This window comes from Salarias fasciatus, chromosome 10, assembly GCF_902148845.1.
Source record: "Salarias fasciatus chromosome 10, fSalaFa1.1, whole genome shotgun sequence".
Taxonomy (NCBI): domain Eukaryota; kingdom Metazoa; phylum Chordata; class Actinopteri; order Blenniiformes; family Blenniidae; genus Salarias; species Salarias fasciatus.
Window position 1 is genome coordinate 7238759 of NC_043754.1, and position 27844 is coordinate 7266602.

At 44.5% G+C, this 27844-nt stretch overlaps 2 protein-coding genes across 4 annotated transcripts; both read right to left on the reverse strand.

Annotated features, from left to right (window-relative positions):
* Nucleotides 1-309: 309 nt before the first annotated feature.
* Nucleotides 310-13089, reverse strand: esrra (estrogen-related receptor alpha). Of its 3 annotated transcripts, none has more exons than XM_030100815.1 (8): nt 12937-13089; nt 11214-11316; nt 6539-6922; nt 5374-5490; nt 5139-5252; nt 4459-4626; nt 3796-4065; nt 310-3449 (listed from the first exon to the last, which is right to left on the reverse strand). In XM_030100815.1, exons 3-8 carry the CDS (start codon nt 6915-6917, stop codon nt 3196-3198), a joined length of 1302 nt encoding a protein of 433 aa, XP_029956675.1. In that variant the 5' UTR covers nt 6918-6922; nt 11214-11316; nt 12937-13089; the 3' UTR covers nt 310-3195. The 3 variants fall into 3 exon arrangements, with proteins under 3 accessions (XP_029956675.1, XP_029956674.1, XP_029956676.1); XM_030100814.1 differs by having other exon boundaries at nt 12799-13088; XM_030100816.1 differs by lacking the exons at nt 11214-11316; nt 12937-13089 and adding an exon at nt 10221-10327.
* Nucleotides 13090-18548: 5459 nt separating this feature from the next.
* Nucleotides 18549-27591, reverse strand: kcnk4b (potassium channel, subfamily K, member 4b). Its single transcript, XM_030101067.1, has 7 exons — nt 26805-27591; nt 26272-26593; nt 22063-22177; nt 21672-21832; nt 21381-21567; nt 20785-20927; nt 18549-20692 (listed from the first exon to the last, which is right to left on the reverse strand). The coding sequence occupies exons 2-7, from the start codon at nt 26458-26460 to the stop codon at nt 20072-20074; spliced, it is 1416 nt and encodes a 471-aa protein (XP_029956927.1). The 5' UTR covers nt 26461-26593; nt 26805-27591; the 3' UTR covers nt 18549-20071.
* Nucleotides 27592-27844: the final 253 nt, after the last annotated feature.

A 27844-nucleotide genomic window follows, 5' to 3' on the forward strand; every position in this document is an offset into this window, starting at 1 on the left:
TTATGGTTAAAGTTTACACAGTCTGAACATTTTTCTGTTTAATTAGAAACAAGTTAAAAAATGAAACAAATTCCATATAAAATACTGTGTACAGACCAAACACACACACACACACACACACACACACACACACACACACACACACACACACACACACACACACACACACAGAAACATCCAAAAGGAAGGGATGACGCCAATGATATGCGGTGGTGGTGTGTCCATTTATTACACAACACAAAGCACCTACAATAATCCACTCCCTGCTCTGCATCAGACAGTGGAAGATCTCACTTTTTTTCACAGTGATTTTTTTTCTTTTTTTTTATGTGGACATGTTTAGACAAGGACATCAAACTTGTATCTAAATGAAAAAAAAAAATTGCCTACACACAGAAATTCACAGCCAATATCACACACAAAAATAAAGCAGTGTCAAACGACAGTAAATTGAGTAAAAAATAGAATTTAATCATTTAAATAGTCTTTCAAAATACAAACATTGATTTGAACTTCTAAATAATATAACGTTTAGTCGCTATCTGTCAGAATAACTGGCAATGTTAAATGTACACTGTGGCTATACAAGGAAATATGTGAGGTTTGGTAATTTATTGTATTGCTCATTTATGTTAATGCGCACATACGTAATCAAACCTACAGATGACTTTACCGTTTGTACTGTGACACCGCAGCTGATCCTCACTCCACCCACACCCAGTGTACCTAAACATGTGTCTGCAGCTGTTTCAAAACCGAGCTTTGCATATATGACCGTGTCAATGTGGAGGAACTTCACCAGCTTTGAAATGTGGGTAAGAAACTTGATTAGAAAACAACCTACCAAAAAAAAACAAAAAAAAAAAACACCCAAAACTTTCAGACAGACGTAAGTAAGCTGTAAAGTATGAAAACAAGACCAAACAGGTGAATCCTAGAGTGGAGGTTTGGAAGATATCAGACGCCTGTGCGTTAGCAGGTGGACAGTTCACAGGTTTGACCATACCAACGGTAAGAAACACGCTGTACCGTAAAATGAGCCGCGCACGCCTTCGATCTGGGAACGAATGAACTCAGGTGCTTGTGAGAAAGTCAGTGAGCTTTAAAGGAACAGTACGTAAGATTGTAGTGGTGCCACTTGTGAGCAGACTGGAGAAGCTTTAGCCTCGTTCATCATTCCGTTAAAAAAAAGAAAAAAAAGAAGACATATTGTACCTTTAAAGCTGTCAAATCAAAAAGGACCATGACGGTTATGTTTGTCTCCACAGTCACTTCGCCATCTGGCTCACTCTGCCTCCTGAGGTAGCCTTCTGTAGCCACACCAAGCCACCACATCGAAAGAGCCGTGAAAAATTGTTCCCTAGAAAGCAAACTATCAGCTTCAAGGAAAAAAAGAAGAAGAAAAAAAAAAAGAAAACACACACATTAAAAAAGAAAAAAAAAAGACAATCAGCAATCATCGTATCCTGAATGGAAAGCTTCATTTCAATACCAAACTCACAACAGTGTGTCACAACGTAAATAAAAGACCCTTAAATCCTAAAAAGGAAACTGTATGAAAAAGCTTCTTTTTTTTTTGCGCCGTTTTTTTTTTTCCTTACAAATTTCAGTATACTGAAACGCTGCACAAATATTGTAATGGGCGATCTGGATCACATTTGCTGGCTTTATTATTTCCCACTATAAATTGCATGTTTGTTTGAACCGTACTGTACATGGCTAAAAGTTTAAATGACCTCTCAGCCACAGAGGGTCATTCCTCTGGATCTGACAGGGACGTCAGACGCCGCCGCCGCCGCTGTCTTACATTGCATGTGGAGCTTAACGATAATGATCTTTTTATTTTAGACTGTGGACAAACCGTCCGGACAAGGACTTTCAGGGGTTCAACATCCAAAACGGAAAATGTTGCATATGTTGCATTTCTTGTTGCTTTGAGCCGTTTTTCGGGAGTTCCCACAGACGTGTGTCCATCGCACTGAAAGGTTTGAGCTTTTCGCAACATCTGTCGCTGCAGCTGCAGAAAATGCAGCCAAAAGCTCAACAGCTCTTCTCTCTGTACAGGTTAGTGTTATGAAGAGGACAGACCTTTAGAACACACAGCAGCTGAAGTCGATCGCAGTGGAGGGGACAATATATATACTGAAAAACCAGATGAGGCCGACTTGTTTCTGTTCGACTTGCTGCTGCAGCCACAGTTGTGTTCTTCCCTGAACTCAGTGGAGCGCGCACACACACACACACACACGCCTGTCTGTATGGAAGCCACTTTTCTTTTTTTTTTTTTTTTAGTGTGTACCATAACTTACATACACTTTAGAAACTATCACCTTCCAAGTGAAGCCTTTTATCAGCACACAATCTTCATATGCTCTTTTCCTAGACAACCGATCAATTGCACCTTTTACAAAGAAACTGACATCAGTGGCTCCTGACTCTTTAACCCCAAATGTGTGACTATTTTACTCTGAAGAGTATCTACGGATCAGTTTCTACACGAAGAGAGACTTAAAAAACAAAAGAAATCAGCACTTGGGGGGGCAAAGAGTGAAGATCTACTGATGTGAAAACAGATGTCTCACCGTTTTATCCACATTTTGAATGTGACAGACAATAATCAAGTCATTATATTGCTTTTTAACATATTGCAAGTAATTCCTATGGTTTGCCTACAACGGCACGCTAAACTATAGTAAATACAAGCACTTGATGTGCGTTTCAACCTGACCCCGTGCTGGACCCTCGAGCGTTGATGCCGGAACGTGGTTTTATGGCTTTCTTGAGCAGACGGCGCGTCGGTTTTGAAGAGTTCAGAAGTCAAATGATTGCAGTCTGTTCTTGAGTCAAGTTGTTCTTCTGTGGTGTCGTAACTGCAGACAGACGCGGTGATGAAACATGCCGTGAAACAGTTACATCTGAGAAATATTCTGGCGTTTGTGTTTTTCGCTCGTGGATCTTGGAGCCTTTTACTACAGTTTGGCAGTTGCGTTGCACTGTTAATAGCTGATTCCCTCTAACAGACATGAAGAAACGAGGACTCACTCTCTCATTATATTTTCCTTTCTTTTTGTAGTCTTAAGGGGGGAAAATATTTCCTCATTACGAATTCTCTAATAAAAGCTTTCCTTTTTCATAAACTATCTGGACTCCGCCGGGTCTCCGTCATCGTCCTGGTCACTCGCGCAGCGCCCGGCTCTAGGGGGAGTCCATCATGGCTTCCAGCATCTCCAGGAATAGTTTGTGCATGGGGACGCCGCCTCGGGTCTTGATGCTGTAGAACGTGGTGAGGGCCCGGCCGGCAGTCTGTCGGAGGAGCGGCAACGTTAAGAGGAGGCGTCCCGCCCGCTGAGGGTCGTCCGGGCGCCGCTGGCACTCCAGCTCCAGCAGGGCCTGGTGGAGGAGGTCCCGCAGCTTCTGCACGGCCTCCATGTCCTCGATGTAAACTGAGTCTGAGGGGACAGGACCAGACGCGTCACGTTACCCAACACTGATGCTTTCTGAGCAGACAATAGTACTCATGTTTACCGAGTTTTACCCACACTGCACGGATGAGAAGATTAAGAAGAACAAAATAAGAAGCATATTTATTATGATTCAAACACTGTTTTGTGCCTTGAAAATCAAGTTTGAAAACAAAAACTACCCTATTCTGGTATTAAACATCCTATATTTTAATTGTATTGAACTATTTTTAAAAATCCAGTATCGTGCATCAAGATAATAAACAGCTGCAGAAAAGTTTGAACTGTGTTGAAGGTTTTATTCGGGTCGCCAGGTGAACCTGTGTGTTCGTACCTGAGTTAGTGAGTGCGATGGCTTTTAGCATGACAAACTCCTCCCGGTCCACGTTCAGCGCACGGAAACGGCGAGCGAGTTGACTGATCGCCGCGTTGAGCTCCGTCAGTCCGGCAACGCGTGACATCTCCTCGTCAAGGACAAAGTCCTCGGCGAACACCACCTCGTCCTCGCAGCCGAGCGAGCGATACGCGACGCCCAGCACCAGCACCTCCAGCCACACCGACTGCAGCACCGACATCTGGTCCGCGAGGGACAGCGACAGGAAGCCTGCAGCGGGAAGCACGGCAGGAGAGAACGGCACGTTTCTCAAGGGTTGATGGACACAGTGCTACATGTCGTGGGTTATTTACTGTAAACACCTGGTGGAGGTGGAAATGCTTTTAATTAAAGCAGTGCATCAGCTCGGCGTCCTCTCTTCACCAAAGTTAATTTACTTTATGTTGTACACACGCATTACAGTGTTCAGCCTGCAGAATCGGGTCCAAACAGGCCATTCATAATGATCCTGATGATCAATATTCTAGTCACAGCCAGGGTGAAATATGACACAGCACGCTTGTTCCTATTCACTGAGAATGGATCACTAAATCTTTTCCACTGCTGCCATGCTGTCACTGCCTCCCCTCCCCTCCCCTCCCCTGTTCTCACTGCATCTCTTACCAGGAATGTGTTTGGCCCAGCCAATGATCACAACCAGCTCACGGTCGGCGAGGTCGCAGAGGGTGGTGAGCGTGCGCTGGGCTGTGTCGGGCTGCAGAGGGTCGGGCATGGCAAATAACTTCTCCGGCTCGGCGACCAGGAGGTGGGACACGATGATGTTGGAGGAGCCTACGACGCCACACAGAGGATTTATGGCACGGTGCATTCAGAAGAGACCCAGACATCTGAACAAAACCGCGCTTCACACAGGACCCTATTCACCCTGCAAGGACACACATTCTGCTCCAGACATAGAAGGGGAATACGACTCCTTAACGCAAACGTCTCTATGAGGGGAATGCCAGAGCCAGTCCTTCAAGTTTCAGTCCAAATCAACCTAAATTTGCGCCAATAAGCATACAGAGTATATAGAATTTGTATTTTTATTTTTTTTTAAAAATAACATTTTAGGCAGCAGAGGGCGCTGTTTGGTTAAAGACTCTTAGCTTTTATTCACCTCTCTGTGGCGATGCTGACAGCTAAAAGCCACTTTCTGATGAGAGCTCAATGTCACATACAGTGAAGTGGCTGCACGTTCAAGGCGACAGCAGAATCTGGCTGCAGTGAAGTCCTGCGGCTCCGGCTAAAGCCCGCCTGTGAACGGCTCAACGAGAGGTGTGTTGTCGTGTTTTTCCAACCACCTTTTTCACTCTCTTTCGTCAGCGGTAGAGGGGCACTCTGGTATGTTGCATTCTCCACTTCGGGGCGCCGTTTGTACTTCTGCCGTCCACCTCTGACGCGGTCCAGACGAACACCTACATCGAGCAAGGCAAAGAGAGTCGGATTTAGCAGGCACAGAAAAAGCAAACGAGTTCAACACACACACACGATTATCTTTAGAGACTGCAGAGGTTACGAGCTTCCTGAAGCACTCACCTTCTTTCAGCATGCCTACTTTGAGGCACTTGGTAAAGCGGCATGCCTGACAAGCCTTTCTGCGCCGTTTGGTGATCTCACACTCGTTCGACGCTGGACAGCTGTATTCAATGTTACCTTTAAAGAACAGAACAGTTTTCACATATTGACTCTGCAGCAGCTGCCAAGTTTTTATGTTTTTTTTTTACATAGATAAAAGATTTGCTGAGTTATACTGTAGCTAATAAACATGATTCAACGCTTTTTTTTTAAACTGTTCTTCAAGGAGGTTCATCTCATCTCAAATTATCTCGAGCAACGTTCACATTATTTTAAGTCCTGACTCATTACTGTAGTTCAGAGTGTTCAGCGATATGATAAAGGGTCGCTCAATGTGAACTTTCCTGAAATATAAAGTTAAAGCAATTTTTTTTTTACAAGGATTAGAAATAAAGCCAGCGTGAGCAGAAATTCTGAAATCATCCCCTGAAAGTTTCTGTGAGATGCTGCATTGATGAAAACCCGTGAGGTCTTAGTGACCGCAACCTTTTACCGCCAAAGCTTTATCAGTTTGTGTTTGAATTACAGTAAATGTGCCAAATTTAAAAAAGGACTGGAAATGGATGCAGGCACTCGGTCTGCATGACATTAGATGGAACATGTGATGTCTTTGTGCTTTGAGAAGTGAAAGCACAGTAGTTCTCAACAAGGAAGAGGTTTGTTCGAATCAGAGGGGGATGTATGTAAAGAAAGCCAAACGGATAAACTGCACAATGTTAAATTGAAACTTTTACTAATGAGAAAGCTCGCTGGGATTCATTTCTTCCTTAATCATCAGTTCATCTCTGCCTTCAGCTTAACGTTTGCATCAATTCTCAAAGGTTCATGTTTAGGAAACTCATAAAAACGACCGTGACCTTTGACTTTCAAAATCTGATGACTTCATGTTACGGTTAAAGTGGACAAGTGTGTCCAATGCAGAGAAATTCACTCGAGGCTTTCGTGATGAATTTCATTGTCAATGAGGGAACGGATGTGAGGTCGCAGTGATCGTGACCTTTGACCTATTGAATCGACTGAGAGCCTCCTTAAGGTCAAATGGATGCCTGATCCAGATGAAATGAAACCGGCTATCGGGATGTTCCTACTGAAGGACGGAGCTTGAAGAAGAGCAGTGAACACCCACCTTGAATAGTTCTCTTGAAGAAGGCTTTGCAGGCCTCGCATGACGCGACGCCGTAATGGTACCCCGAAGCCACATCCCCACAAACTAGACACAGCCTCTTGGGGAGCGTGCTGAGGGCGTACTTGCATCGGCCGGCCCCGTTTCCGGTGGAGCCCTCCTCGGCCCCGTCGCCCGCCTCTTCTTTGAAGTGGCAGTGCAGAGCCGGCGTGTACAGCGGCGGCGAGTAGCGCTTCGCGCCGTCCCCTCTCGTCCCGCCGCCTCCGCTCTGAGAGGAGTCCGAGGAGGCCCCTCCGGGGCTGGTCCGGCCTCCCCCGCCTCCCTCCGGGCTGCTCGGCTCTGCCTTGATGTACACGTCTGACCGACGCTCCCGGGAAGACATGACGTCTGGAGGGCGACAAAACAAAGAGAGAAAGGTCACGGTAAATAATGGCCGTCTCCCCCACATCATCGTCTCTTAAGACACCTGGCAGAGAAACACCTTCCTCACAAAATCGCTGCAATCTGACATTTTCAGGCCGTTCATGAGTCTTTTTCAAGCGGAAATGAAATTCAGCAGAGGCGCATTATTTAACCTTCGCCTATCGTAGTTATAAATACAATCAAAGCGTCACACTTGTGTCTGTATTTTGCTTCCCTGTGATGGGCACTGAGGCCTCAGCCCCTGTTTACAAGTATAAACAAGCCATTACTGTTTGCACTGATGCGGGGGGGGGGGGGGGGGCGTGGGATGCTTTGAGTGTAAACACAGTAATCTGAAGGAAACAAGCAGCATGAAAAAAAAGAGTCTCATCAAGAATTCAAGGCCATAATCCAGCAAAAGGTAAGAGCAAACTGATTTAAACTACCAATCAAGGTACATATATTTAATCTAGATTACAGCCAAGAACAAAACGGTCTGGATTTTGTTAAAGGAGCATGGTCACATCAAAAAAAGAAAAGTGCTGACTAATATGTCTAACGTTCTTAGATTGTCATTTCTTTCAAAATCCTCCAAACCCTACCCTGAACTCACCAACCCAGAACCTTTCCAGCCCAATATAAAAGCAGACTGTCCTTGGATCATTTCCTTTAAGCAATGTCTTTGTTTGCAACATTTCTCGCTATTAAAATAGCCAAGGTGACAGGATGAAGGTCATTGTGCTCATAAACAGTGGTCACTCTTCCTTATCCAGACATATAACTTACATTGAAGCGAGGCAGGAAGAGTGCTGCAGTGCCCTTCATGTCAGCCAAAGACTTTCTGTACTTTTCTATTTCATTACAGAAGCCAGCAGGACAAATATATCGTATTTTTGATTAAACGCACTGCAAGTATAAGGATACAAGCACATAAAAGAGATGACGACCCCAATAGTGGCTGCACTGTACTGTTACTGCACTCATAAGTTTTCAAAGAGGAAGAAATGTGGCACACTTTCTGCACTGACGAGCACAGGAGAAGTTTGCAATCAGTTCTCCAACAGTGACACTCCGAAATTAAAATGACCTGATCTCGATAAGAAAGGCTGGGTAGCACACATATTCCTCAAAATGTGGAATCATTCACTGTCAGTCCTCCTTTATTTGAATATTAGCCCAAAAATTAAGTGAACCGGTTCAAATCAGTGAAATTGATTCTATTTTAAGTGAAATAAAGTTGTTTCTGAATTAAAAAGAAAAAACCTAGAAGAGGACATTTAATTCCCTAAGTGTGTGCTTACTTCCATTGCCAGATGCAAACTCAATCTGAAAGCGTGGATCCTCATAAGTAATTTAGTTTCAAACTCTGAAGCTGTGATTCGACTTTGGGTAAGTGGATTTTAATGCCAGACGCCGGGGGCCCTCCACTGTCAATAACATCTCATGCTTTATAAGACAATCAGCCTGAAAGCAGCCTGATCTCCTCAACATATAACGCAGCAATAGCCAAAAAGTCTCCGATATGAAAATGAGCGGGCTGAGTTTCAGTGGACAAAGCAGGAAATACTTTGTTCTCTTGTTTGTACATTTTCCTGGGTGAAATAAAAGAAAATTAGTCAAATTTGCCTCAAGAGTTCAAAACAGGTGAATAAATGACTTTCAGGTGAGCTTCAGTCCATACATGTATCTCCAGGCTCATCACTGAATACATTGGTGTAAAGCCTTGCTTGAATGATTGCGCTCTTGTTCCACCTCGATAGGTGACTGTGAGGATGATGAGAGGGTACTCTGTCGCGTAAAAGGCCTCACTGCAGTGAAGACCTGAAAGTCACTTCTCCTATGCAAACTATATATTCTAGCAATCACAGTGCATTTCTTTCCTCTGTGTTCATCAGCTGTGCTCAAAATCTTCTAACAGCCTTTAAAATATTGCAGTGATTGAATACAATGATTGCTAACTCTACATGCACAGCTTGCTCTAAACACACTGACGATATATGGATATTTGCGTAACATCCCTTGTTTTTTCTTTTGAAAGATGTATAGAAAACATTAAACCCGAGTATATTTTTCCACGTCGTCATATCTGCAGCATTCGTTGCAGCTCAAGGAGGGTTGAAACCTTTATAGGATGTAATCAATAACAGCTTAATCCTGACCTGAGGTGTGTGTGTTTGTGGCTTGTCTGCAACAATGTGCAAAATGATTAATACATTTCTGACTGTATACTACACAGTTAAGATTTAACGACCAGGTCTTGAGTAACAACTCGGATCCAGACACATTTCACCTTATTTGTAGGCCGTGATCCTTTGAAAAAACATTTTCTTGTCCTCTTTACGTAAACAGCACTGATAAGACACCCTGTTAACTCGTCTGGTGAACATTTTTCAGGTATGCTCTATCCACAGCATGAACATAATGACTGTGTTGAAGGTGATCAGACTCTAGATAAAGCCTATAAACTAGGTTTAGGACTCAAAGGTAATAAAAACCGGAAGCTATGAAGCATAAAGTCAGAAAAAAATAACTCAGAGCCAGCTATTCAAGAGTATTGCCTTCAATTCGTGTGTGATTGATGATCCAAGACAACACAGTAGCTTAATTCCAGCTCCAAGGTACATTTCACAGTGAAACGAGAGCACTTTTATCATATTTATCTCCACAGCAGATAATCTCATCCTATAGCTGCTGGCCTGGCATACGCTCACTTTGGAGTTTGCCCTCTCAGGATATGAGCTGTTTGGCAAGCAGGTCACGGCAAACCTCCCCTGTTTAAAGTTTATCTTACTCGGACCAAGTTTGACAAAGCTCAGTCACTACCAGCAGAGTTCACACAGGAAAATACACGCTTTGGTTTGAGTGGATCGCCAAGCGTCCCTCCGCCATGTGCACCTCTGGGCGACACATCTGCTTGGGAGAAATGAGGAGCTTCGACTCTCAAAAAGGACAAAATATTACACAAGAAGTCCGTAATAGCAGAATGGGTGCAGACTGGTTTGATTAAACGCGATTACCCGGGGTGTGAAGCCAGCCAGGGCAGGCTGAATGGCTTCGTTATCTCTTTAACTTGCCATAGAAACGTGTTGTGTGCATCGCCAGCTGCTGTCAGCATGTTGGGAGCCACGTTAGCATTAGCTCGCCTGGCGAACACATTAACAGGATATCTGCGCGTTAGCAAACCCGGGGCTAACCGGGCTAGCCGCGGCTAGCGCTAATCCTGACTGACCGGCTCTGTCCTCCAGGAGCCCGGAGGGGGTTATTTTGGTCGGCAGCATCTTACCTGACAGACAGAGTCTAGTAACAGCACTTAGCGTTAAGTCTCCCCGTGGCGTGTTAGCATGGCACGGCTCTGCCTGCTGCTGCTGCTGCTGCTAGCCCCGGTTCGCCCCTGTCGGCTCAGAGATGGGCCGGGCTTCAATCGGCTTTCTCTCACAGCTGCTGGAGGATACAGGATGGATCTACCGGGGCTCCACAGTTCAGGGAGCAATCTGCAAACCGGTTCCACTCCAGCGAAAGCTGCTTTATCATTAATTCACATTCAAACAACAAGCTGGTAGCCTACGTTTCCTTCTCATGCCTCTCGTTAAACGTCTCAAACTACACGATGATGGTACATAAACAATCACACCCTCTGCAGATACCATTCCATCATTGCTCTTACAATTAGATTACTGATGTGGTGAGAATTCAAGGATCAAGTCAATTCAGTATGGATGAACCAAACTGACATTTTACTCATCTTCTGTATTTACTGAGATGGAAATCATCTGCATGTCTTTACTTTATTCTTGCACCCAGCTTTGAAATCCTCTACCTCCTTTGCTGCATGCAGCACCTCTGATTCAACCAACTTCAAAGTCCATCACACCCGCACCTTTATCCTCACATTGATTCATACTACTTAGGCAGCGGGCAGGGCTCACACTCCTCTGTTCTTTCCACAGCATCCTTTCAAGCCGGTGTCCGTGCACTTACAGCAGTCTAAAATACATATCCGAGTTAGAGCTAATGATCTCGAAGCATGTAATGTGGAGTGTTTGACTGCTACAGAATCATGTGGAACTTCTTGTAATATCTCAGGCAGGAAATGAAAAGTGAGTACAGTAGGAATGCTCTAATTGTCTTTGCTACATTTCCAATTCCACATTCCCTCTGAGTACTTGTGAAAATGATGATGGCTGAAACTACATCTGTACACTGTGTACCTGCATGGTTGAACATGATCCTTGTTGAAGTATAGACTAATAACATAATATTCTAAATGGCAGCTCACCTGTTTGGCCAACAGAAGTACGAAGCCTTTGTGTCACTCAATCACACTGGCGGCTCAGTGAAGTAAAGTTGCTGTGGGTTGAAGTAACCAGTTATCAGGAAACCTGCAAAATAAGAAAAGGCTTTATAGTACCGTCCGAGTATTTCTGGCAAAAACAAAGGAAGATTACTTTTCTTTTTAAACAATTTCACATATGTGTTTGAATCCCTTCAAGTCTGCTGCATTAACCTAAAAATGACCAGAGTCTCTCAGAGTGAATTTAAATGATATGCCATGTATTTACTCCTAAAGCTGACTTTCTTTTCATATCCCTGCGTATCTGTCCGGACTTCTGCATGCTGCTGGAGTACCCTCCCCCTAACGCTGCGTGACACACTCCAAAGGTCACAGTCACAGGAATGCTTGAAGGACAGAGAGTAAAGCCAACACCTTGTCTCTCAGTCATACAAAGTCGTAAGCTGAAGTTTGGTGATAACTCCCTGTAAATAATTAAAGAGCGGAGATTTAAGGTGAAAGGATAGCATGAAAAGTCTAAATTTGACACCAAGATCAAGATTTTTTTGTGTGAAATTTAAAAGGATATATTAATTTTTCTTTAAAGCAACTTTCACCTTCAGTGACAACAAGGATGTTTAGTTCACTTAGTTTGATAAGAACTGTATTTTTCTTAGGAAGATAGGATCTTTTCTTGAATATAATTTAGATTTTGATCAGAACAATCAGTTAAATAAAGCTGGTATAAACTTTAACACATGGTATGTCACTTGAATAAGAAGTTAACCATCACAGAGCTCAGATTGCAGCCCTTCTTTTGTCTTAAGTGGTGTAAAACTGTCTTATCAGGGTCCTGATTGCGGGGACACCGGCGGATCTCTGACAATGCACCCCATGCAGGCTGTACATTAAACTCACTTTGAGGGTTTTAAATGCGGCGCTCTGTGGAGACGGAGAGAACAGCACCCAGGGGTGACCTTGCCTACTGATCTGGACCGGTGAAAGGTTAATTGCCAAAGTGGATTATGCCTTAAGATCAGTGATCTCAATCCTGGTCCAGCAGGCTCGGTGACTTACACAGTTCAGTGTGTTAACAGCGCACAGAAGGATAACTCCAGAGATTACAATGCACACGGGAAAGGCTGGCTGAAGTGTTGAAGAAGTGCAGAGCATGCAGGGGAGGACGATCATTAGTCGCATCTTACTCACTCGTGGTCATGCAATTCTTCATTTACGCCATGACTGACCATGCATCATACTAATTAGGGCATTTCTGTAGGATTTTGTTTCTTAACCTCTATCTATAGGGTTTGTATAGGGGAGAAAGGGGAGCTTGAGTATACCGTAGGACAGAGAGGGCGCGTGTGCTGTAAATTATTACACGATGCATGCCATACAAAGTATTTATTCAGCGCCTCCTGCCCCCCCCGTCGGCCCCCTGGTTACTGTGTCCAGGGCGAACTTACAGCTCTGCCAGGCAAATCGTGCATGCACATCAGGCTGCCGCTAAGACAGCTGACAAGATTAACAACAGCCCAAAGCCCCGCTGTGGGCTCAGCCTCTGCAGCAGAAGCGAACAAATCATACTTACTGAGAAATGTAAAAACATCGCACGGTTGTTATTTATTTTATAATCTGAAGTCAGTCAAGTCCCCGCGGTCGGAGAGTCCACAGTCGGCTGAGCTGAGCTGGTTTAATGGCGACGTCGGAGCCTGGCCGGTTTTCTCACATCGCTTCACGGTGTTGCCGGGCACCAGGGGCGATATCGACCACCGAGAGACACCGTGCCTTTATCCGGTTGTTCGGTTCCGTACCCCGGCGACACAAATTCCCGTCTTCGGCTTCCACAACTGAGCTTGTAGTTGTCTATCTGAATCAAGCTAGCGCATAGAAAACTGCAGTATCCGGTTTTCGTGTTTCAAAATAAAACTAGGCTACGGTTGCGAAACAGATTTTTGTTTTCTCCAGAGGCAACATATCATAAAACAACGCCAACATCAGTATTAAATCCTAGTTTTATACTGTATTATTACAACCTAAGATCATTTCAGAGTCATCTGGCACCCTTTTGACTAAATGAGTAGGAAGAGTGGTTTATTTTGAAGATTCGCAGGCGCACAGACGTCGGTTTCCTCCGTGTTTTCTGACGCTGGCTTTACGCGTGTCAGTGACGTCGTCCTGATCTCGTGCCTTCCCTCCTCCCTCCGCCTCGCTTTGCGTCCGTTGTGTCTCCGTTACGTCCGTACGCGCCTTCCACGGCGTCACCCGCATTATAATCAGGCCCGCAACTCCTGGAAAAAAATATGACCCGGTTATTACTGATGTAGTCCAGGTACATTCACCGAGGCACGAGGCTTCGAAAGAACTGACATCCGGTTCCAATATCTGGATTTCTCGCAGCTGCAAGCCCTTTCCCATTAAAAAGACGAACGAACTTCCTATTAATACACAGCCTATGATTAAGTGCAACTTCCCTTGGCTTTATGTCCTTTTATAGCAGTCTTGCTGTGGTAATTTTAATGTAAAGCACAATTATTTAAAGAATGGCCTTTGTCCCGTTTAAATGATGACACAAGCCATGTGGGACTCCCGCATTAAGAGGTTGCATGCAGAGACCTCGATGGAAAATGTAGTCATGCTGTCGATCTTGTGACACTGAACCGGCTCCCCAGCACTACACTATCTGGACAGGAGCCAAAGAAGACAGGAGATCAGTAGATCACTGCAATGGGATGAGAGGGGCACATAATCGACGGGTAGTAACAGTAGTAGAGAAAAAAAAGAGAGGGGGGGGGGGTGAAGATTTGCATTGAATGCCGAATTTCCCTCCAATGCTTTATTTAGAATAGACTGAACTTTTTTTTATATGCAATCTATCCTCAATGCAGCAGATGACAACAAATTGGTGATTTTTCTGTCCAACTTTGTAACCTTCTCCTTCTCGAAATAGGCTCTCCAGCATGCCTGGTAACAGCTGGCACTGAGGGAGGAGAAGAGGAGCTGTCACACAAGAGTTGACGAGCTTGTCCATTTCAAAAAAATGATCCGAAAAATCAGACAAACGCGGGAGAAAATGTGACAGTCTCCTTGCGTTAGTGCTGTCCGGATAAGTGTGTATTCCCCTGACTCCCCAGCATTATCTGGCTCTAATTATAGACCAATAAACTGGTCTGAACCAATAAGCAGCACTGTGCCACTTGCTCCGTGTCAGAGTTGCGGGACGATCGTGCGTGGATGTGTCCACAGGCAGCCCTGATGCGGTGGACCGGGGGCTCGGGACCGGATTCTCGTGGTGTGCGCGCATGAGAGGAAAAACTGACGGCAGTGTCATTGCGACCTTGAAGCAAGGTCATCCGGTCTCTGCTGCAGACACTGCAATTCTGCGGGGCTGCATCAGAGCCTCCTGCTGCAGACTCTGCATTATCCGGTCAGAGGCGAAGCCGGCCATGCTTCATTCATTAGATTCACACCAAAGCTGGAAAATTGGATTGATTCGCTGCACTTTATGGTTTATGATTTACTGCATTACAATGTTCAGCGCGCGTCTGTCTGACACGCTTATGATCATGGAGGCCATGTGCTGAGTGTGTGATGAGTGGAAACGTCAGGAAGCACACTCACACACACTGTGCATGCCAGCTGGGGTCCCTGGGGTGCTCCCTACAGCAGGTCGTGACCCCAGACAGGTGTCAGCTGATGGGCTACATAACACCAAGAAGCCATTGTGCATGAAGCACACACAAGAAAAGCACTGCATTAGTGAGTCATAGATACTACAGCTGATAGAAAGCAGTCTCCACCTTGCCTTAACACCTTCATGTGAATACAATCACAAGTAGAATGAATACAGAGCACGCTGAACTCCAGGTTATCCTGATCGAAATGATGCAAAAGAAGATGTGAAGTTGACATGCTTTGAGATTATATGTAGAAAAAAATCGGGTTTTCATCCATTGGATATTAGGTATCATGTCTCAGTTGTACAGTATATCATAATATTAAATCCCTTTGCCTGAATTGGAAAATATTCTCTTTAAATCCGCCCCAGAATTTATCTCTAAATGACTCTGCAGTGTTCGTCCGTCCTCAGATCTACGTGGAAAAATTGTGGAAGACAAATATTCAGATTGTAATTTAGGTGTATTCTCCCTTTTAAATCCAGGTCAGGAGTGTGTCTCGTCCAGCACTGCCCACACACCGCCCCCTAGCGGCCGCGCCGAGGCGCTGCAGCCCCGTGCTGGTGACGCGCGTGTGTCCTCCAGTTAAAGGTCACCCACTGACACCGCCACTGCACATCATCACCGACTTCCTGAATGCTTTTTCCTTTATGCTCGTCCCGCCGCGGCGGTGTCATATTTCCCAAGGCCTCGCGGACACTGCGGCGTCCCTCCTCCACGCCAGCGTCTCGCCTGTTCAGCATGAAAATGACAAAAAAAGGAAACTGTCCCTTTTGAAATGAGTGTGGCCGCAACCACATAACAAAAGCAGAGTCAAATTCCTGTCAGAGATCACAGATGCATTTTGAAGTGCACTGGATAATTGGGTCTTGAACGCTGCATGTGTGTGCCATCTGCTGGTTGTGTTAAAACAGAAAAGCCAGCTTTCATTTACACCAGAGGTGTCAAACTCATTTTAGTCCAGGGGACACACGCAGTACACTTTGATCCCAGCTGGGTACAACCAGGAACATAACAGCATAATTAGCCAATGGGTTCATGCTTTAGTGCTAAAAAAAAAAAAAATAGAAATGTATGCTAAAATATTCACATTGAATCCATTATTTTATTTATACAACCTCCTCACCACCAAACACAAAACTGAGCTGTCTTGTGTGACAAGCCAGGAGAGCAAAAAATAATTTGCCCATCTCATACTTCACATTGTGTACTGTACTCTTGCTCTTTGATCAGGAAAGCCACCATCATCACAGAGGATGTTTTCTCACCGTCTGCATCACTTCTTTCAATAGCTCACAAAATATTTATTCAAAAAATCCTTTAAATCCTCTGCAGTTTTCAACTGAACAGCCTGAAGTAAACACTGTGCAAGACTGTCAGTGATTTCTTTTAAAATGGAATTTAGTTTTTAATATGCCTTTTTTCAGATGCTTACTCAAATATGAATTATTCTTTTATGCATGGACCGTATCTTCAATTGTACAAGTGAATGAACCTGTATCTTATCTTATCTTATCTTATCTTATCTTATCTTATCTTATCTTATCTTATCTTATCTTATCTTATCTTATCTTATCTAAATCTAACTCAACTAACAAAGTAAATCTACAGCCCTGGATGATTGTAGTGTGAGGAAACAGGACCTATTAGTAATTTATCCTTTTATTTCAGGAGTTTGTGGAAGAAACGTGTGCAGTCCACTGACCCAATCAGGAGTCGTCATCTGCATTCTCAGCTCTACTGCTCATCCCACAAATGCATCTTCCTTAACAATGTGACACCATTTCAAAGGGAAATAATCAGGTTTTCTTAACAACATAAGAAACAAATACAAATTAAAGTTACCAAACAATGAAAATAACTACTTTAATATGAAGTTTATTGTCAACGTTCTGAAATTAAAGTAGAAATGTGCAACCTGAAATCTGAACTCCCAGCTTTCTTCATAATGTTGTGCTGGAAATGAAGCGGTTAAATTCACTGTTCCTTCACTGATTTCTTGGCGATGGACATTGTTGCCACCTGCTGTTCACTTCTGTGTCTCAGCATTGTACTTTGACCTCTAACAGAACAACGATTGCCATTTGTCCTCTGCTATTTTTAAACTTTCAAGATAATTTTGCCATCTTGATAAAACCCTCTTTTGAACCAGATTTGACCTGAAGGTCACATGTTTGAAATCCCTTCAGTGTCAACCACAGGTTTTGCGGGTCAGATATCTGAAGGATGAAAAAGTTATAATATTTTTTTCAAAATGACAGAACATACAGTAAGACAAGAGTTGTTGTTTTTTTTCCTCTGCTACTAAGCTGTTTGTCCATGCTGCATTTGTTTCTAGACTGAAACAAGTTAAAGCTCTGGGGAGAGTATTTCTTACACAGATGAAGCGAGGAGCTCCAGCACATGTTAAAAAGGCCATGTTGACCAAGTGAAGGACGTTTGCATTCTGCCTCCTCTATACAGCCTGGGTGCTATTCCAGTCCTGCAGCATATGGCTGCCTGGAAACCACCACCGTCTGAGGAGGTCTGTGCAGCCACTGAAGCCATGTGAGTGATTGTATCCTTTTTTTTTTTTTCATTTTATTGTTTCTTTAAAATAACGGCAATAGATTTGCTGATGCATTTATCTTTATCGTTTTCTTCATGGCAGTGTGCCATACAGGTTTATACAGGTTTCATTGGTTCCTCTGAATTCTTTTGGTCCAAATCTTCCAAGTTTAAAATGATCACAAACTAAAGGTTTATCAAAGCAACTCTTCATGTCAGAAAACAGTTCTCAGTGTACGTCTTTGAGGATTTATTTCAAACATGAAATCTCCAACACTAAAGAGACAGGCTTCAATAAACTGTCGAGACATTTTAAAGAACTTATTTCCAGATTAAACAAATCATCATTAGTAGAAATGAACTCCAGTGCTGTGTTCAAAGGCAGATTTCAGGTAATTGCGTTTTATTTAAGTGTGTTTTGGTGGTTGGTTCGATCACCTTGTCCCCTGGCTCATCTGGGTCAGTCTGTCTGGAGTCTTCACATTCTACCTGCAAAGACTTTTTAACTGTAATACCTATTAATTGAATCATCTGTTTATCTGTTTATATCTTCCTGACTGGCTTTGGTGTGGACTCTTCTTTATGTTGATGTCATGTTTCTTTAATAATCATTCGGAGAAAACAGGCCGGTACTTTTACTCCAAACATCTTACTGCTGATGCTCATGGTTTTTTTTTTTTTTTTGTTTTTTTCCAATGGACCATATTTACATTACAGCACTGATACTCTGATTTGGAATTATTGAAATATACAGCTGTCAGCGGTGGCTTTCAACAAGAGGCGTAGTTGGGGTGTTATCCCTGCTCAGTAAGCAAAGACAACCAGCGTGAGTAACTGTATCTGAACAGCGTGTCTGTCCTTAAACGACCTTCAGAAGTGGCGCTGAAAGATGACTTGAAATGACTTTAAAGAGACACTTGTAGGAAAAAGTAACCGATGTCAGAAAATTGTTCATTGTGGGTTTTGTACAACAGGCAGTTCATCGAGTTTACATTTGTTGCACTCTGAATAGAAAAGCACAGATTACAGCAGCACTTCCTCTTGTGGGATAAGTCTTAAATAACATACATTGAACTCAATGAAAATCTTTATTAGATAAATGCAGCACAGTAAGGATCGTTGCAGCTGGCAATCAAAATGCAGATATGTGATTGTGTACAGAATTTAAAAAAAAATATTTCATACCAAAAGAGCATTTAACTGGTGGCAGGATTTACAAATAACTGTATCGGGTCAAACTGATAAGATCAGCAGGAGACCTCTGAGCACGTGGTTGATGAGAAAGAAGCCAGTGTCTTCTCTTTTCAGTAACAGTGTGATGTCTTTTTGCCCCAGCAGGGAGCAGTAACTCCTCACACAGTCATGGAAAAAAAAAACACTAGCGTAAAGAGCACTTCATCATCTTTGATCGAGGCATACACACTCGCATGCTAAGAGCATTAAATGCAAACCACAAGTGGCTAAGGCTTCAGCGTCATGTTTTCATCTCAAGTGTCTGTGAGGAAGTCACTTATATATATATATATATACACACACACACACACACACACAAAGCAGCAGCTACACAAACGGCTGCTGTCGACCAACATAAAACTGTCAGAAAAGAACAACAGTGATTGGGTTAATGAAAGAAAGTGATAAAAAAAAGTCATTGGTGTTTCTGTCTCTGGATCAAATGTTGAAATAGGATTCACACTCGCGGCGTTCATACCTGAAGCATCTCAAGAGTTTCTCTGTGAGAACAACGCTCTTGTAAACTTTTATTACTGTAATGTACAGCTCGTACACGACATACCTCTGCGGTCTCACTGTCAACGGATGCAAACAAATGCAGAAGTCCTGCAGTGGAGACGCCTATAGAGGGCTGCAAACAGTGTGGGCACACAGCTGCTTCAAACCCAGAACAACTTCTCCACCGGGGGCTTTCAAAGTGTGGGAGGACGAGGCGAACTCAAAGAGCAGCGCTGCACGCCATTCCTCTCACACCAAGCCGTCGCTCCTGGATTCCAGACTTCCACATGTATTTCACACTGTAAGATATTGGTAACAGCCTTAAAATCTAATTTATCCTTAGATACCGCTGAGTTTTTAGAAATAGTCTGTTACATTAATGGTTTTGCAATGAAAGCTGAGCTTATCACTGTGTCAAATAAATATTCTAATAAATTAAATTAAAAAAATGTGCATTGTAGCTCTACCAGAGTGTTTTCTTTTTTCATGTTTTTTGCTCAAATATCAAAGAAGAGAATCATGCTGGGGAGATGTTTCCTGCTGCTCTGGTGCCAGAGAAGACTGTTCCACACTGATCTACACCGCTCTTTGCTACAGCAAAAAAAAAAAAAAGTGTTGCACCACTAAAAGACACTTAAGTGATCGAGTTCCTGCTCTGCTTCCCTTCTTTTAAGTACCAAGGCATCACACACCGCCTGTCTCATTAGTGCTTTCTTCTCACATTCAGTCATTATTCTGATATACCCGTCCCGTGTTTGGTGTAAGATATCTTAAAGTCTGAATTGTGCACAGTGTAAACCCTCCGCTGTGCCCTTTACGTGAAGACAGACAGAGATCCAGCAGGAATAGTTTGCAGCACTTTTCAATCCCGGGACGAAGGAGTTGAAGTTTCTGCGATCGGCTCCAGTCTTAAAGCTTCAGCGGTACATCGGGGAGCGGTTTGGGGTCTCCGCTGGGCGCCTTCCTCTCCTTGGAGCTGAGGACCTTGGGGCTCCTCTGTGGGACCGGCCTCCTGTTGCGTCTTCTCTTCGGCGGGCGAGGGTTGGGTTGCGTCGAGTCCAGCAGCGGATCCAAATGCAGTTTGGCACTCTGAGTGTCCGACGACTCGTCGATAAAGGCCAGGTTCTCCCCGAAGTAGTCCAGGGGCTGAGACAGGTGGGCGTCCGGAGGGGCCGCCTCCTTCTCCTCCTCCTCCTTCTTCAGCTCTGCGTTTTTCTCCTCGGCCACTCGCTCCGTCTGAGTGACCTGAGAATCCGTCTCCGACGCAGATCCCGATTCGTTCGATGACGAGGAGGACGAGGCGGAGGACGAAGAGTAAGATCCGGACTCCGTGTGACTCTCCTGGCCTTTCACGTTCTCCTCGGGGCCCCCGTTGGCCGTGACGCTGTGGCCGTGCTTGCGGTGGCGGTGGCGGTGCTTTCGCCGATGGCGTTTGAAGGGGTCATCGATTTTCCCCGCGATGCGAAAGTCCACCGACATGTTCTGGATGTTCTGGGTCCAGTCGGTGGCGTGGGCTCGCAGTTCTTCCATCTGATTGGGGGGGGGGGGATAAACGGGACGTGGTGGTGAGGGAACAGGCGCACTGAAAAGCAAACGCGAGAGACGCAGGACGTAGACGGTACCTCCGCTCTGGTCTTCTTGAAAAACACCCGCAGCCAGTTACCGATCATCGTCAGGATGGACGCGAAGTACGCCAGGCCCAGCAGGATCCAGAACCACACCAGAGGCTTGTACCAGTGATCGCTCCCAGCAAACCCAGAGTCCCCTTTAACACAGACAGTTCGGAGAAGCCGTGAGTAAATACGAGACATTCAGTCATTCATCGTTTGGCTGTGGAGTAAATAAACAGCGTGGATGGCGGATACTTCATACCAAATTGGATGATCAATAATTCATTCCTCACAAGACAATCATTAATAAATGATGTTGTTGTCCGTGCTGAGAGGACTTAATGCATCACAGATGACGGCCGTATTTATAGATGACTGATTAAGTCACACAAGCTGCAAATCGATTGATTCAACGAAAAAAAGATGAAAAAGCGAGCAGTGCAGCTAAATTACACAGCAGCGGAGAGTTTTCAGTCATTTAACACAATGAAAAATGTCTGCAGATGGAAAGATAGGAACAGTTATCGGGATAATTAAATATCTTTTTAAACAAGACCCAACCCCAACCAGTCTTGGGTCCAATCTTTGGTGGATTAAAGGTCTTGTACCTGCTACATAGTCGCCAAACCCCACCGTGGTTAAGGTGATGACCACAAAGTAGGCCGACTCCAGCATGCTCCAGCTCTCCACCTCCTGGAAAACCAGGATGGGCACGGCGACAAAGAGCAGGCAGCCCAGCAGGATGGACAGGACGGCCGAGATCACGCGCACGATGGTGGGGCTGACCCGCCATTTCTGTCAGGAAGGGGGGGGGGGGGGCAACAACACCAGACTCATCGAGAAGAACCGAAGACTGAGAAACCGAAGAGGGGAAATAGATTTTTCTGTAAGGGTCTTACCATCAACAGTTTCTCGATCTTGAGCACAGTTTTCCGCAGTCCGGTTCCCAGATGATCTCCCACTCCGGCAAGCAAGAAGCCAAACATCGGGATTCCCACGAGAGTGTAGAAAATGCAGAACAGCTGCCCTCCTTCCGTCTTGGGGGAGATGTTTCCAAACCCTGAAAACAAAGACAGCAAGAGATTCACAATTACGCTAGAAAATCTGGGCTACTTTTCAATGTTTAAATGCCTGAAATAACTGAATAAAACATGTTTCGACTGACAAAAAAAAAAAATATCTGGAAAGCAGGCACATGGTTACAGTTTATTCTGTCTTCTCAACAGTCTGCTGCTAAAAAGAAATCAAATAAATAAATAAAAAAAATGAAGATAACATGTGGAGGCTCACCGATGGTTGTGATGATGGTCCCTGAGAAGAAAAAGGCGCTGGCCAGATCCCACTTGCTAACGAAGGTGATGTTGCTGTTGGGGTCCACTCCGGCGCCCAGGGCGTCCGACACTTCCTGAGAGAAAAGAGTTTCCTGTTTAGTTTTTATAGAACAGTTCAGTGCCTGGCGATCAACTGGATGACATTATTTGGACGTACACATTGCTGCTGTCTGTCCTCGTCCTGCTTTAGCTCCAGAAAAGAGCATGTTTGCTACTATTTCACTAAACTCCTGTTTGATAAAGAAGATGCGTCTCGTGAGTATTAGTGGCATTCCCTTTAAGACAACGCACATCACGGTCAGATTAATGTCTCATAGTTTCTTCCATATTTGCAATGAATCTTAACCGTTTTGTTGCGGTTTCTTGTAATTACTGTTAGCTAAACAATCAGTTTTTCTTTAAAAAAAAATGCACTGAATCCAGATAATGCAGCATCTTCCTCTATTAAACCTATATAGTGTAATTAAACCGACCCACATAGACCTGACAGCTAATGATAATGATAATAAAACAGAGACTGACACATTATGAGAACAAGTCTAAATAAAGAAAACAATCACAACAAAACAAGGATTGTTTTCTAAATTTAAAACTGTTTTTGCAGTAAATCTGATACTTTTTGGTTATCATAATTTAATAACTTTAAGTAACCAGGAGAACACAGCTGAAAATAAAAGAAGCAGAAGTAGACACTTGAAAGCAGGAGTGATTTTAAACTGTCCACACAGATTAGCTTGAGACAGGGTGTAGAAATGCTCTGTCACTGAGAAGTTACTGGTAACGGTGAACAGCGAAGGCTCCGTCCTGTCCCGTGGATATCGAGCTACTCGCAGCACAGATAATCTAATTCCCCTTCTCCATGATCTGTTTTGTGTCCACTGGTTCTTGGAGGTATTTGTTAACTCCGATTTCCAACCTGAGCCTCATGATGAATCAACATGTTCTCTGCAGACGTCGTTACATCGAGTAAACGAGACACTGATGATTGTCGGAAATAAGCAGTTTTGGCTGGCCTGAGTCCGTTGGGCCGCTGCCGCTGAGCAGAACGTTTATCTCAGGGGAATTTGGGGGGAATTGATCGAACCTGGAGGCTTTCCAGCCGTATCCCTGCATTAATTGGGATTGCTGAGGATCCTGATTAGTGTAAGTTTGGCCAGTAGTTCGTCAAGCTGCAGTTTACAACGTCTGCAAAAACAGAGGCTGCAGTAGATTTGGTATTGTTCAAGATAATGAGAAAAATAACAAGATTTCAGCAGTTTTTGAGGTGTCAATTAAGAAAAAAATTTAGAATAGAATAGAAACTTTCTTGTCTGTCCTTCAGTAAACACAGAAAGTTGTTTTTGACACCAACATCAGAACAGTGCAGCCTATTCTGTGCTGTTTGAAACAGTAACTGCAGAGAGGATGAACGATTTCTGGGAGGTTTCGGGGCCAGTGGGGTTCGGTATTGTCCGCCTGATGGCAGCAGCATGAAGGAGTGGTGCAGGGGGGTGGGAGGGGTCCTGATGAGAGCGGCTTTCCTCACCACTGAGCCACCACTGCAACAATTTGAAATTCCTGAAGCTTTTATTCCCTGTTGGATGACTTGGCAGCTCCACCAGAAGCACACAGCAGACGACAACTGAGGGGAGATGGCACGACGAGGAAAACTCCAGGTCTACTGAAGACCTGTTGAAACAACTGACATTTGTTCGGTGAAACCCGACACACAATGGCGGCTCGTTGCTCTGAACAACATCTGAAGAATGAGTCTGTCCCAGCTGCCCTGCTCACTCATGAATAATGTGACTGTAAGTCTCATGAGAGCTGTCGTTAAGACGTTTTCAGGAGCGGCTTCTTGTTCAAGGTCACAAACTGTACTAAAAAAAAACAAACAAAAAAACAACTGGTAGGCAAAATATATGACAGTACATTTGTAAACAATCCCAGCTCGTGTTGTCATATTTAATACCTTTCATTAGCTCAAATACAGCCAGTTTCTTCATCTGACAGGGAGTGTGTGTGTGTGTGTGTGTGTGTGTGTGTGTGTGTGTGTGTGTGTGTGTGTGTGTCTGTGGCAGCAGCAACATTTGATATATATCCCAGATCTCTATTAATCAATTTGGCCTTTGGCAAATGTAGAAATATCAGGACTTCTCGGACAACTGTGATCTCCCACCACTAAACCGCAGGGTGATCATTGCTCAATAACACGGAAACGTTTCTGTATTTCTACATCGCTCCTTTGAATCATGAACATTCATGTGTGTGTTTCTGTTCAATGTGCAACCGTGGGAGGAGGGGTTAGGATTATGCTGTGAGTAGAGTTAGTTCTGACACTTCACATGTGCCTCACCATTGTTTATAATGTCTCCAATCTGAAAATTCACGTCACTTACTGTATACTGCTGCTTGTGCGGTATATTAATCTAAAATGAAAGAAATGATGTTTGAAATGCACGTCCACTGCAGTCTCTGCAGGAGAAGGAAAGCTTGCTGGGTCTGTAGCTCTGTTAGTTAAAAGTGCAGCATCTGAATGAATATTCAGCAGCGCAGGGACAGCAGTCACCGCTCGATGCCCCGGAATGAGGCCGAATCAAACGCACCTCAACACAACACAAGCGGGACTATAACGTCCACTGGACCTGAAACAAGCAGAGTGTTTTCATTTAACTTTTGGAGTCATTTCCTCTTTAAAAAAGACGAGCTTTCAGCAAAATGTCCTCAGCTGACTGTATTGAATTCTGCTTAAACTGTTTCCGTTCGATTTTCTGTTTGCACTTTATCATCCAGAGAGCCGTGGAGGCTGAACAACGAGCCAAAGACGATGAAATGAGGACGAGGTTTCAGCGAGCACGATGTATTTTCACCTGTAGGGAAGTTTCTCTTTTTTATTGTCGTTTATTGCTAAGCTTGTTCCCAGCAAGACAGCCATTAGACTGATATTACGCTGACTTTGGGAGGAAACTGGAGTACATAGAGGAAACACACAGGGAGAACATGCAAACTCCAGTCAGTATTTAAATTGGCTGGAATGCAGATCTCATCCTCCTATGTATTTCTTCAAAAGAAGCATCTATTTACTTCCATCCTGTCCCTCAGGTGCTTTAACCTTTGAACCTGCACGTCCCTGTATAACTTTGCGAGCTAAAACTGTATTTTTACAAGTTCACACTGGAGCAAGGACACCCGTCCCAGGATGGAAACACATATGACACACGGTACCTTGTAAAGTTCAACATGGATCGGCTTTCATGCACTTGAAGACACACAGTCAGATGCTCACGCGTGCACGCCGGGCCTGACCACACCTGCTTCAGTGCAGCACGCTGCCCACAGAGCCATTAACCATCGACACTGACCGCACAGTCCGGGGGGCTTCAACACGAGCCACACGGACCATTCTCAATGATTCTACTGTCAACAACTGCAGATCCATCCATGTTGTGTAAAATGTGAGAAACAGATTAAAATAATGTGCAGATGATTCTAATCAGTCACCCCTAATTGGCGGAGTGGCAGCTCACAGACCACATGCAGCTCCTGAGTCATTGTTTGCAGCCCTCCAGCTCATTTATTCATGAAATCGTTTGTAATTACGCCACCGGATCACTGAGTTCTGCTCTCTTTCTCTTTTTGTCAAGAAAAAAACAAACGTATGCTGATTATGTCAATAAGTTTCATTACATTATGTCCATAATTCTCATTGATTTTCGATCCTTCTGTTTACTTATTAAAGAAGTGTTCAGGCACATTTTGGCCTGTTGAGGGTGACAATGAAATATTTGCAGACTTCACAATCATCAGAGTTGTTTATCACTGAAAAATCAAACGTTGAAACTGAAACTTTTGTCAGTTCGTTTGAAAAAAAAAACTCCCTTTTTTTTTTTAAAAAAAGGTTGTCCTTTCAAAAATGTCCTAACATTTCTCTCTGCAAAGTCAGGAGCTTGAGAGCGAAAGAAGCGTTTCCTCTCTCCTCTTTTGTTGAATAATGCACCACATGTTCTCATTCTGCAGGACTGAGCAGGTGGGAGAGTCGATCACTTCTGCTCCAGAGTCAAGCTGTGATCATGTTTTCCTCTAATAAGCAAACTTTTTCTGTCAAAAACGGGTTCATCTGGCAGCATGCTGTTAAAAACCAGAGAGGAGGTTCACGGTGGCGTCGACTCCTGCGGTCGTCCATCCATACCTCTATGAGGGCCTGCAGGTTGTCCGGGCTGACACAGGAGAAGTTGAGCAGGAAGTCCCGGCGTGCGTCCTGCAGCTGCATGTGCTTCCCCTCCTCCCACGGAGCCTCCAGGGCGCGGAACACCACGGCTCCCAGCACCAAGTAGAGGAGCACCCCGGTGAAGATGGCGAGCAGGGTGGAGCAGCGCATGGCTGCACCTCCAGTCAGGCCAAACACAGACTGCTCCTGTTCCTGCTGCTGCTGCTGCTGCTGCTGCTGCTGCTGCTGCTGCTTCTCCCTGTCGGCCTCGGCTGCAGCCTGGTCTGGATCCCAGCTGCTGCAGCTGAAACATCAGCGACCACACACAAGCACACGGGTTTCAGGCTGACCACAGCCCCGGGCAGCAAATGGACTCAAGCCCCACCGCAGCTCTGACACACAGTAAATGCAACGTCCAGGATAAAAAGCCTGTCATCTGATCCACCTTACACGTCGGGGAGAGACGCTACAGCATGAGAATAGATGAAATATATAAACGCTGGAGCTGGACTCACCTGTCAATCCGCTTTAGGTGCCCACGCCTTCGCCGCTTCCACTCCCTCTTGGCTCCAGGTCTGAGGATGGAGTCCCTGGATCCGTAGCCGGTGGGGAGCCCGTCCCCGTCACACTCTGATGGAGGGGACACTGGACAGGAGCAGAGACGTCAAGCATTACACTACGATTCCCATTAATCCCGCCACTGGAGGAGATAATCGATGGCAGACAACACCAGCGTCTGAGGCGTGGCAGGGCTGCACACAGCTGCTCCCGTCATGACCATCATTCATCATATACAAGCAATACAGAGGAGCATCTGGAAAAATGATGCCTCAGAATGTGTGTGAGGCTTCTCTTTAAGTTAAATTAGCAGGTTTGGTGTGATGAGATTGGTCATTTCCAGGCTGAACATTGATGCTGTTTTTGTTTAAAAGTGAAGACTATTGATGCACCTGCAGCAGGAAATTCTACATCCTCTCATTTGAACCGATGTGTCTGTCATGTGCAAGCCATTTGGCATGAAAAATATCAGAAAGCCGAGCTCTTTGGATTGTAAAAGTTCAGTGACTGCAGCTCTTTAGTCAGCAGATCCTCTGGTCTTGATCCAAAATGGGAGCAATAAACTGTCACACGGTGACGGCCCAGTTGCTCTCCAAATGGTTTTACAGCTGCCGGGAAAACACAAAGGGACTGTCCACTTACTAAATTGGAAATGCCACCTCATCTCCAACTCGTACCTCGAAACAAACATGCGCCCAGAATTTCAACAAATAGAGGAAAATCACCATGTTTGATCAGAGAACATTTGTGCTGAATGGATTAGTGAGTAAAGAGTTCTGCTTCAGCTAAACATCAATGCATCGAAACACAAGATGAGAACACCGTACACACACCTCAGACTGCAACACACAACACCAGACTCATTACGCTCCTCTTGACCAAAGGAAGTCGTAACACGCCTTGCATTAAATGCCAGCCGTGCAGCAGCAGAGACTCAGCCGTCCATCGTAGTCCCACTTTATTACCACTTAGAGTCCCACCGGGTCCGTAAGATTCA

Bases quoted from the DNA above. Each gene is read 5' to 3' on its own strand.
- kcnk4b (XM_030101067.1), bottom strand. From the start codon at position 26,460: ATGCGCTGCTCCACCCTGCTCGCCATCTTCACCGGGGTGCTCCTCTAC. The intron at 22,178-26,271 runs GTATGGATGGAC...CTTTTCTCTCAG, and splicing joins ACCTGCAGGCCCTCATAGAG to GAAGTGTCGGACGCCCTGGG. The intron at 20,928-21,380 runs GTACAAGACCTT...TCTGTGTTAAAG, and splicing joins GTTTGGCGACTATGTAGCAG to GGGACTCTGGGTTTGCTGGG.
- esrra (XM_030100815.1), bottom strand. From the start codon at position 6,917: ATGTCTTCCCGGGAGCGTCGGTCAGACGTGTACATCAAGGCAGAGCCG. The intron at 5,491-6,538 runs GTGGGTGTTCAC...TGTTCTTTAAAG, and splicing joins CTTCAAGAGAACTATTCAAG to GTAACATTGAATACAGCTGT. The intron at 5,253-5,373 runs GTGAGTGCTTCA...TGCTCGATGTAG, and splicing joins AGTAGGCATGCTGAAAGAAG to GTGTTCGTCTGGACCGCGTC.